Here is an 11,641-nt window from a genome sequence, read left to right as displayed (position 1 = left end):
AATGGTAAGATTAATCTTTTAGAGAAATCACTGCCTAATTCAATCGTCACAGCGTACTCCACAAAGCCTACTTTGTTCTTATAGGCCAAAACAGAGACCAGATTTTTCTTTGCAATCTTCGCATTCTCACTTAAATCAGGGGCCACTAAAAATGATGCCTTCCCTGCTACAGCTGAGCTAGTAGAGTATCCGCAAAACTAGAGTGCTGCAATGCTGTGAAAATTGGGGAGTATGTAAATGCTCTATTTAATATAGTAATGAGCAAGGGTTGAGTAACCTAACCCCTAACTCAATAGCAAGATGTCTCACCTTTGCCTGCCCAAATATATTCACTGCCTGCCTGCCTCCCAAGCCCCAATCTTTCCAGCACCTCAACAGTACAGCGTTTTGTCCATTAAAGTAGAGCAGGGCTTTTCAACCTTTTCACCCAATTTACCACTTTTAGGGTATGGCAACATCCAAGTTCCACCAGTCGCCTACCAAAGTGTCAAAAACTTGATGACCAAAAAAAAGTGATGAAGTTTGCTTAGTGACTGTTCGAAGTTACAATGGCACTGAAAAAAGTGTCCACGCCACAGCCGAGCAAGACACCTGCCTGCCTGCCTGGCAGTGCTCTTCCTTTTGTCTGAGGTTTTCATTGTGAGCATTTCTGTTGAGGATTGGCAGTGGGGGCGTTTGGTTTTTATCCTCCTGTCTGCTGGGTGGTTGCAGGTTTTGGTCACTTCACATGACCCTGGGACACTGACCATCATAAATATGAATCAGTTGCCAAGCATCTGAATGTAAATCACAAGACCCTGGAGATGCTGCAACATTCCAGCTGATCAGTGCTTCTTCTGGGCTTAGAAGCACCAGTATCAGCGTCACTGGAGCTGATCCTGGTGCTCCCAGAGCCCTGACAACCCCGAAGCATTGATCCTGGGGCTTCCGCCGAGCTCTGCATCTCCAGCCATCTCTTGCTTAGGCTTGTGTGGTGCTGCCACCGGTTCCGCTCATTCCCCTCCCCCGCTTCCTTTTTAGGATGGTTGCGTACCACCTGCCAGGTGCCAATGTATCACAGATGGTACCCATACCACTGGTTGAAGAGCCCTGAACTAGAGCCTTTCAGGAAAATGGCAAAAATCAGTTCAAACTGATTTTAACACCTTGATTTTAATTCTAAAAATTGTTTTATATTTGTAGTGCACCACCTTGAATGCATATGTAAGATAATTAAGCTTTTTCTGGCAGTATGTGCCATGGAATTTCATACCAGTAATGCAGTGGAAAGTCTTGAGTGTGGCATGGTGGCCTGCTGGAGAAGATACTCGCCTTCCACTCGGAAGGCTGAGAGTTCAATGTTAGGTAGTGGGAGACATTTCTCTCCTAGGGTACAAAGAAATATCTGCTGCGAACTCCATGTGGCGTCAAGAAGGGCACCTGGCCAGGAAATGCGGAGCTCCATCTATCACCCTGACTCTACTAGGAAGGGACTACAGGGTCATTAAAAGGTTTTTTTTTAAATGCAGTGGAAACTACAGAAAATGATATATAAACAATGAAGTATTATTAAAATAGACAACACTCGAAGCCTGAAGAGAGGGAAAAACTTTAATGGGTTGAAAGACAGTAACTTCAGATGCATTTGTTCAGTGCATGTAAAAAATAAATAGTAATTGATTCTATAGAAGTGAAGGATCTCAATTCGTGAGCGGCCAAATTCCTGAAGGTAAACTTTTCTTCCTCCTATTATTTTGAATTACATGTTGGAAAAGGGATTTTGTTAACATGAATTCAGGAAACAGTTGGTAGAGATTCCCCACTCAAGTCGTCTTCCAGTTCAGCCTTTGAGAGACGACATTCCAGCTCGCATAATTTCATCAACCAAGAGAATGTTGCTAGCAATAACAGTGCTAGAGAAAACAGGAAGAGAAATTTCATTTGTCTCAATTTATCGTTCATTTTTTAAAAGTATACATTCAGCCCTTTTTCTTGTATACTTTAAGAAGGTTCATATGGCCAATTTCATTTTTGCTTTTTCTTCTCACATTAAAAGCAAAAAAATCTTGAAATATGAGACCCCGTACCTAGTTACTAGGATTAAAATAGTCTGGAAAAACATACCAACTTATTTATACAAAAAGTATACTCAACCAGGTCTTAATTGTCAAGTAAATTCTATATACAATTCCAAGTGTGGTTGAGGTCATTTTTTTTAAATGGTTAGCTATAAAATGTTACCTAGAATGAAGCAACTGTTTTTTAACACTATAATTATCCCAGATTCCAGCTGCTCCTGCCACCATTGGTTCACCTGAAAGACATAGGAGAAAGTTCATTAAAAGGCAATAATCCTATCTGCTCTATAGTCTTTTCATAGATTGCTAGTTTTACAACCATGTGCAAACTGGTTTGGAAAAGTAAAGACATGCATGAATGTTCTATTGAGTTAAAATGGTTTAGAAACTGGGAAGGAATTGTCTGTTTCCTTTGGGACCATTCTGCAATTTTTCCAGCCAGTTTTCAACAAGTCAATTGGGAAAACCAGATTCACTTCACAATAGTGTGGTTCATTTCACATCCACATGGTTCGCTTAATGATTGTGGTAAGAAACTACTGGTGATTTCCTGTGGTAAAAATGGTTATAAAATTGGGTTGTCAGCTTGCTTAATGACTGCATCTCTTAACAACCTTAATTCCAGCCCCAATTGTGATTTAAGTTTAGGATTACCTGTACAACAAATGGTTATAGCTTGTCCTTGCCTGGTTTATTAGGAACATGACTCAGCCTTCTTTACAATATTATTTGTAACCTTTTTAGCAATTACAAGTTTATGTAACTGCTAAGCAGTCACAAATAAAAGTACAACCATTATCACGAGTTCACCTCAATAAACTCTCAATGAGAACATCATCAATAAAAGAGAATGCTTGCAGCTCAGGGACGAAATGAAGGGTCCTTGGTGCTCTTTGAGCTTGGTTGTTTTCTTGCAGATGTTTCGTTACCCAAACTAGGTAACATCATCAGTGCTGATGTTACTTAGTTTGCATAATGAAATGTCTGCAAGAAAACCAAGCTCAGAAAGCACCAAGGACTTTGTGTTGGTTTAGTGCCGCTGTTTTCTAGATAAAAGCATGCAACTGAACCAGTTTATAATAACTGTCATTTTCAAAAATCATTACCCTCTGCTAGCTTAATTTGTAAAAGAAAAGAAGTATTATCATAACATATCCAGAATTACAAAGTACCTCTCAAGCTTGTCAATCATGCTATTGCCAGCCACTGTTCTGTACTCACCAGAATTTAGGTCCACCCCCACTAGTTGTCCTGACTCGGCATATTCTGTTTGAACTTTAACTAGTGTTTCCTGAGGATCATAACCAGCATTCTGAGCAAGTACCTGTAAGAATAAATAAAGAAAAAAGTATTTATTTTCTATTGTTCTCTCTGTCAAGAAATGAGCTATTTGGCATTTAGTGGAGATAAATGTGCAATATATACTTAGAACTGACTGTTTTTCCCTATCTTCCATTTTCCTTTCAGCTATATCTTTGCTTACATCTGGAAAGTCTTGTTGATGGTAGCTACAGAGCTGAAGAATGCTATTAGGTGTTTTTGTTCAGAAGCTTCCTACCTTAGGGATAATCAGCAATGCATCAGCAAATGCCTGAACTCCCAGCTGGCTTCTCCCTTTCACATTGGGCTTATGTTTCACAAGGGCATCAGCTATTGCCACCTCCAGGGCTCCAGCACCTGGAACCACGCAGCCTGGAAAATCAAAAATCATTTGTTAACGTCAATCTTGCCACAAATGCAAGGCAGACAGCCAAGGATATAGTGCTTAAAAAGGGTAAATCCCCATTAAATATAAAGCTTTGGGAAGTTCTCTAGTCTTCTTAAAGGAAGAGTTTTAAGTCTGCAATACTAAGATTCAGTCTCTTTAAACTCAACACATGCTGTATACCTCCGATGTTTATACAATCATCTGTGTGATAGTCTTTTGTTTTACCTCCATTCTCTCCTCCCACAATACATTTATGTACCTTTAAAATAGTTTAAGTTGCAATACCTATGTTGATTTAAGATGGATTAATTATACTAGCACAGGCACTACTAGGAGCCAGAGCTGCTGTGGTAGTTCTATTTTATGAGAAAATTATACCATCACCACCATCTCAATTATATTGGTTGATACTCAACATAGCCAAAACACTCCAATCACACACAAGGGTTATTATTGGGTTTATCTAAATTTAGCAACACAAAAGTATCCTGAAGCAAAAATGCTTAAAAGAAGATTGTTCTTCCTTCCACAAGAAAACCTTGAAATATGAAGGACGCTGAACTAAAATACAATTTCCTGCAAATACATTTTTCCTTATTTGAGACCTGTCTTAAGCAACACCATTCATGAAGTTTTAGATTCCACTGTATTCGACTAAGTAAGATTACTGAACTAACATATGTAACTGTGAAATACTAAGATTAAAGACCAGAGAAATGCAGATTCCAATCCACACACAAAGAAGCTCTCGTCATTCCAATCTGCCCCTAAACATTGCTTTCGTTGGAAAAATCGGAGTTGTATGTATTCCAATTTGAGCTCCTGGGCCTCTTTTTAATAAAACTGAATTTTCAAAGTGCTATTAACCAAATGTATTAATTGAAGTAATATTAAAATCAAACTTCATTTAATCAACTGGCTACCCTGAGGCTAACATATGGAGTGCTTTAGCCCACTCACCATCCTCAATGGCATTTTTGACAGCACGCAGTCCATCTCTTATAGCATCCTTGATCTGTGTCAGGGTGTGCTTATTTGGCCCCTTGATCAACAGAGTCACAGAACGAGGGTTTTCACACTTTTCAATAAAAGTGAATTTGTCTTCACCCTGCGCAGAGAACAAACATTAAGGACCATAAATGCTAAGTATGTAGTATATATTGGATTTTTTATGGTTTGAACAGTACATTTATTATATTATTACTGTGCCTATTTTTATGTTCTTTAAAAAGCTGTTTGTTCTATTCAGTAATATTGTAAGAATTCCAAGATTAATTTATGTATTATATTTCTAAGCCACCCATCTCCCTCAAAGGAGCTCTAATTCTATGAAATATTCTCCCATCCATCCATCTACCCACTCGGCCTTTGAATAACATTTAACACTATTGAAGCTAGGTATTAATTATAATGCTAGCCATAGAAATCAAACTGAAGACTTTAAAAATCAAACTCACCAAGGTATATTCATAGACAAGACCTGCATGTCCCAGGCAGTCAACGGACAGGTCTTCTACAGAATTCATAGCGACCCCTCCACAGGCCAGCGTTAACCTGAACATAATTAATAAATATGTTTGGATATTTTTGTTATAGTCTGGGTTCACATACTGAATTTTGCTTGATTTGGCTTGGCAAGTTGTGAACCCAGCTGTGATTTATTCAGGAAGCCAGGGCTTAGGCTGGTGGCAATACCTGCTCCTCTTTTTAAATGCAACCAAGAATATTAAGCAATCCCTTTGTTTTAAAAAAGGAATCAATGTGCGAATACCTTTATGTAATACTAATAATTCAAAGTGATTGAAGTAGTTAATTTATACCAGCATTCTAAATTTATTATGAAGAAATTCTAAAGAAAACACTTTCCAAATGTTTTCCAAACATCTAGGATTAGGAATCATAAGATCACTCCTCTCAAAACTTTGGGATGTTACTTTTCTTTTCTGATTTATAGCAAGATGCTGTTATTAGAGTCTAGACACTTTCAAAGGAAAATAGCGTTGAAATTCCAAGGTAGCGCCCAGGTTCTCACAGAAACTAACCTCTCCATATTTCTTCGCTTTGCTCTGCGCAGTGCTACTATCCCTTCTTTTGCAAGTGCATCCAGGGAGAAAGGATCAATCCCCTGAAAATACAGAATGCGATAAACAGATCTACTCGGGTTTAAATAAAGCTTAAACTGAAAAACTAAATAAAGGCCACATGCAACAATACCATGATTTAATGGACCACTGGCATTCCTATTATAGCCAAATGTCATTAATAGTGAATTTATTACCAGCTTGTTATTTGTATAATAAAATGTCATCCGATTCCCAGAGACTCTGGGTCACTTAACATAAAAAAAAACTGCCACAAATGGCCATTTAAATAAATTCCCCTATTTCTGATAAAATAGACCTTGTCCCACAAAATCTGGATGCAAATTTTGTCAACTGCACCAGTACTCTGCTAAATGGGAGGCAATTAAATCAATGTTTCATTCTATTTGGCTCATTTTGTGTTATAGACCCATTTGTTAGGCAATCATCTCATTCAATACCAAGTCCTTCTCTTACCTTTTGGTTGATCACAATAAAACCTTTATTTGAATCCCCAACAACTGATTTTTTCAGCTCTATGATTTTATTCACTCTTTCTTCAATGAACTTTCTTTCTGCTTTAACAAGCTTTTCTCTTTCTTCTGCGCTCTTGTAAAAGAATCCAGAATTCACCTCTCTGGAAAAAAAATATGTTGTCAGAATTTAAAATTAGACAGGAAACATAAAAAGTATACAACCCCCTGGTTAAAACTTAACTCCCAGTGATTACATAGACAAAACGCAGGCAGTTCTCTTGGCAACTATACAGAAAGTTTCCCATTGTCACTTTCTAGGACTTTTCCATCTCCAAGTCTAGCATATTATCCAAGCTTCTGTGGTGTCTCCCACTCAAGTGTTATCCAGATCTGGCCTGATTTGTTTTCAATCCCAGTAAGCATATATGTAAAGGTAAGGGAAATCAGAAGCAACTGACACCAGAAATTGTCAGAGTGGCTTTCAGGAAGACCCAGAAGATCCCACAAACCAAATATCAACCTCCACAAATGTAGGATTAAACAAGATCACTTTGCAAATCCCAACTGGGGCTGTAAGTTCTAATGTATACATACGTTTTTTCATACTCTAGTGACACATTACAAGTAAGGATGTAAGCATCTTCAAGCCTTTTCTTCATGTCAGGATGACGAGCGCCATGGTCCAGGACAAGTCCTCTTATTAGGCTGTAAAAGATAATTAAAATAGCTTTTTAAGAAGTTAGTTTCAGTTTATCCTTTCTAATCCCATGCATTTCCTGCTAAAATGGGAGTCCTAGGAACAATTTTGATGTGTATCCTTCAGACCCATGCACACTGTTTTAGTACAGCATGTCACTAGACAAATCTGAGGCAATTTTTATTCTTGCATGGTGTCTGACTCCATTAGCCATTGCAAAAGCCAATGCAGAATTCACCCATGCTCTCAGCTCTAAATAATTCAAACTTACAAAACTTTGGCTTTAATTCCTACAACAGCTCAGAACAAAAGATAACTATGTTAACTTTATCGATGTTATAAAGCAAAAACAATATAGCATATCTTCTGCCTTAATGTCTTGAACAGTAACTCCCACAATTCTCTGTCATGCTAGCAGAGAATCCCACAAGATCCAATATTTGGAAAAGACCAATTTAGGAAAGGCCAAGAGAGCATGATGTGGGACAGCGATGATTCCACCACAAGGAATATGTAAGACCGATACATTTCAAGCCTTTGAGAATAGATCACATTCATATTATACCTACGTTGTGTCTGTTTCAGATTTGTGCTTCATCTCCATTATTTCAACCATATAAAGATCTATTGGCTCGTTTGGTTTTTTGATTGCCAGAATCGAATCTACTACAGCCTTCAAAGAAAAGAGAACAAGCCTCATCAAACAGGACTTCCAGAATTTACCAACTCAACAACACACACAAACCCCTTCAGGGATCTGCTTCACTTTAATTATGGGAATTGTGTAGAATTTATTTTTGGAGAACACAAGAAATCAATGACTCACCTCAGTTAAAACGTCAGCAAGCTCAGTATGGACCTTTGTCCGGAGGGAAGTTCTAGCAACATCTAGAAGTGTTTCCCTGTCCATTTCCTTTGCTACTTTGACCTGCTCCAAGATATGAAGAGCCTTTTCTTTTGCAGCTTCAAACCCTTCTGTAACTATTCGAGGATGCAACCCCTAATATCAAAGAAGTACTTTTTTAAAAAAAACATGCACACATATAAAACTCCATACTCTGATTATAGGCAAAAATCAAGCAATCAGTTTCCACAAGCAATTTCTTTTTACTATAGAAGCGGGGGACTCAAAAAAGCCCTCTCCGGACATAGTTTAAATCCCCTGGAGCAGGTACTGAAACTACCCAGTCACTGCAAGTTGAATAGCGTATACATTTAATAAATTATTATGCCATTATTTATGGTAAAGGCTGAGAGAAAAGAAAACAATGGAAAATTTGCCCACACAACAATAGATTCAATCAAGTGATTTCAGGGATAACTATTTTGCTTTAACTTTTCTAGATGAACTGAGGCTGCGCATGAAGACAATTTGTACTGTCCTTTTGAATACACATGAAAGGAAAAACAGTCCTTTCAACGCAGAGGGTAAAGTACAGTTTATTCTTGCACAGAATTATGCCAAAGGAACTATGGAGCTCATCTGGGTGTTCACTGTGCAACAGATTTGGAAATTTCTCACACACTGTGGTCAAAAGTCAATTATATACTACCCATAATCTGAATAAATAGAAGTTTAGAGCCATAGGGAAAAACAGGAAGAATAAGATTAATTTGTTAACTATGTTTCAAAGTTTGAAATTTTAATCTAGTTTAGGTATATTCCCTTTAACAAAATAGTGATGTGCAACTAAGAATCTCGTTTTCATGGCAACATCAATAATTTCTCACTCAGCTTTATTTCAATCTGAAAAAAATTAAAGATGTCCTCATGCAGACTACAAGTACATAACACTGCCACATACCTCTGAAATATAGAGATCTGCCTGCTTGAGCAGCTCACCAATTATGAGGACATTAGAAGTGGTCCCATCACCAGTGATGTCATCTTGTGCTGTTGCTACTTTGGCTATCAAGGAAGCTGTTGGATGTTGGATTTGCTGATGGATGCAAAAAGAACAAAAAAAAGAGTACTATCAAAATGTCATTCCTTTGCTCAGTCACCCATGATCTCTTGTCTGGATTACTGCAACATGCTCTACATAGGGTTCCTTATGAAGAGAATTCAAAAGCTTCAACTGGCACAAGGCAGCTCCACACGTAGTTAAGTAAAGGGTATCAGATATTCAACAGATGTATAACATTACAGTATTGCTATATGAGTTGCATTATTGCCAGAGTGCTTCTGGGTGCAATTCAAGATGCTGATTATCATCTTTAAAACCCTTCATGGCTTGAGACCAAGCTACCTAAGGGAATGTCTTCTCCCAGTCATTTCTAATCATCCGATTCAATGCAGCAGGTTAAGCATGTTACGGCACCTGTCATTTCTCTGCCTTAGCCTCTGCCCTCTGGAACATTCTCCCTTCAAAGATCAGGATGACCCCATATCTGTTGGCTATCCATAAGACCGTGAATATTTGGTTATATGCTTGGGGCCCTAAATGTGTCAAAGTGTTTAGTTATATTAACATCTATGGCAATAGTTCCACTCAACTTTTATGTATTTGTATTTATGCTTTATGATATACACCACCCAGTCATTTACTGAGATGGGTGGCCATTGAAATAAAAAAAATATTCCTCCCCATTTTACTATTGTGCTTTATTATCAATCAGTTGAAGAAACATTCTACAGTAATACCAGCAATGTAGAAGTTCTAATTAATCTTAGAACCAAAAAAGCAGAGAGAAGCTTATGCTTTGATCAACAGCAGATCCTTCGAGACAATTGTTATACAATTTCAACATAACATAGCATTTTGTGCTGAAAAACAAAATATAAAGTCATCAGTAACTTTTGACATAAAAATGTTAATAAAAAATTTGGCCTACATCACCAATACTGTTCATAGTAAAATCTAGCAAGATGCTTCTTTTTTGCATGTAGATAAGAGTTCTAGAAAGTATTACATGACTTGATATTTTAAAATTATATTCTTGGAAGGGAAGGGAAAGTTTACCATCTCATGAAGCAGGACATTGCCATCTTTGGTAAGCTTGATATCACCAGCACCAGAAACAAGCCTATGGAAAACAGAAAGCAAAGCAATCAGCCTTCAATCCCAGTTCCTTTTCCAAGTGTTTGAGCAAAAGGATCTGCCAAACTTTATTAATATCACTATCCTGTGTTATAGCACAGTCAGTATGAAACAAAAATTCATTTGACAAGAATCACATCCAAGGCTCTTTTCTACTTTCAATTCTGGAATTGACTATCCTATTAATCAAAAGAAATATTCTTCTGGTGCTATCTTCTTCCACCAGTTACAGAAACCAAATGTGGATGGCATAACAACTTGAATACTCTGGGAGTTGTGTAAGAGAGCTAATTTTGGGTGAGGTACCATTATAAATCTACGACATTGCCTCAGACTAAAATGTGGCCAATCAAACCCGCAATGCTTTCATTCAGCTGACAGATGCTCTGCAATGCCATGATTTATAAACACGTATTGACAGTTAAACAAAAGACTTGATAACTAATAGCCCCTATGTACCACTTGTGATGGTGTACTGGGAACAGAAGCTGTTCCTCAAAAAGGTGTGATCAATCATTTATGTTTCAAGTTCAGACTTGTACAAAACTAATTGGCTGATGGGGCAATTTTATGCAGTCTAATTTATTAATCTGAGAGCCAGTGGGGTTAAAGAGTTGGATTAGGAAAATATAGAAACTCACTGGGTGACATATAACAGGGGTCCTCAACCTTGGCAACTTTTAAGACTCTCTCCCCAGCCTAGTGGAGGGAGTACTATGCATGGCACCTCAAACCCCAAGACAAAAAGCTCAGGATATAAATTGAATAAAGATTCACAGCTTGTAGCTAAAATGAAGTAAGTCTATTTGTAATCAGTCTAAATTTACTGAGAAAGAAAATATAAATATTTTATACTTACCTGGAAGTTTATTTATTGTACAGAGGCCTTTAATTTTAATCTGATCTTAATTTCTGTATTTACTGTATGTTATTGTTGTTAGCCGCCCTGAGTCCTTCTGGAGATAGGGCGGGATATAAGTCCCATTAATAAATAAATAAATAAATAAATAAATAAGTTTATTGGATAATCCAATGCTTTATAACGGTAATTACACGCACTGTAAAGACATACTTGCTGTCTCTGCCTCTGCATGTATCTTTTGTCAAACATAGGTACCGTCCGATTTTGTTTTATTTTTTTATAAAAGCAAGTTTCACTGACAATGCTGTGGAAATGCTACGTGCAAAGGAGCATATCGCTAGGTGGGTTTGGGGCTCCTTCCATGCTATTTTGCGCACGCATCACTTCGCCGCTTCCGCCCTCGAGCGCCATGTGGATAGGTGGGGCTAGGCGTAACCACGCCTCTCTTCCCCAACCCTCAGCTCCCACAACGAGCCCCCCCCCTTTTTTTTCTTCCCCTGCCTTACATTTTCATGGTTCCTTTGGGCCCGAGATTGGTCCTGAGCACATCCTGTAGGCCACGCGCCGCGCTGATATTGACCGCCAGGGCTGCTTGAGCCCGCGCTACCTCAGCTTTGGGGTTGAGAGCCTTCACCGCCATCTCTCCCGGCCGCTTCTGGAGGAGAAAAAAGAAAGGAGCGAGTGTACGGACGATCCCGCCGGACTCGACCCAGGTCTGA

The 11,641-nt window shown here is 38.3% G+C and overlaps 1 protein-coding gene across 1 annotated transcript; it reads right to left on the bottom strand.

Moving 5' to 3' along the window:
• Positions 1 to 1,571: 1,571 nt before the first annotated feature.
• CCT6A (chaperonin containing TCP1 subunit 6A) lies at positions 1,572 to 11,636 on the bottom strand. Its single transcript, XM_083351319.1, has 14 exons — positions 11,429 to 11,636; positions 9,983 to 10,046; positions 8,825 to 8,959; positions 7,846 to 8,019; positions 7,589 to 7,692; positions 6,917 to 7,027; positions 6,324 to 6,483; positions 5,808 to 5,890; positions 5,223 to 5,319; positions 4,726 to 4,873; positions 3,616 to 3,749; positions 3,279 to 3,381; positions 2,221 to 2,293; positions 1,572 to 1,892 (listed from the first exon to the last, which is right to left on the bottom strand). Exons 1-14 carry the CDS (start codon positions 11,560 to 11,562, stop codon positions 1,820 to 1,822), a joined length of 1,593 nt encoding a protein of 530 aa, XP_083207445.1. The 5' UTR covers positions 11,563 to 11,636; the 3' UTR covers positions 1,572 to 1,819.
• Between the last annotated feature and the right edge of the window lie 5 nt (positions 11,637 to 11,641).

Source organism: Vipera ursinii (assembly GCF_947247035.1).
Source record: "Vipera ursinii genome assembly, chromosome: 1".
Classification (NCBI taxonomy): domain Eukaryota; kingdom Metazoa; phylum Chordata; class Lepidosauria; order Squamata; family Viperidae; genus Vipera; species Vipera ursinii.
This window is presented reverse-complemented; position numbering and strand designations above follow the sequence as displayed.

Coding starts and splice junctions, on each gene's coding strand:
- CCT6A (XM_083351319.1), bottom strand. CDS start 11,562: ATGGCGGTGAAGGCTCTCAACCCCAAAGCTGAGGTAGCGCGGGCTCAA. Junction 10,047..11,428: donor CCCAAAGGAACCATGAAAAT/GTAAGGCAGGGG, acceptor TGTTTTCCATAG/GCTTGTTTCTGGTGCTGGTG. Junction 3,382..3,615: donor CATTGCTGATTATCCCTAAG/GTAGGAAGCTTC, acceptor TTATTCTTACAG/GTACTTGCTCAGAATGCTGG.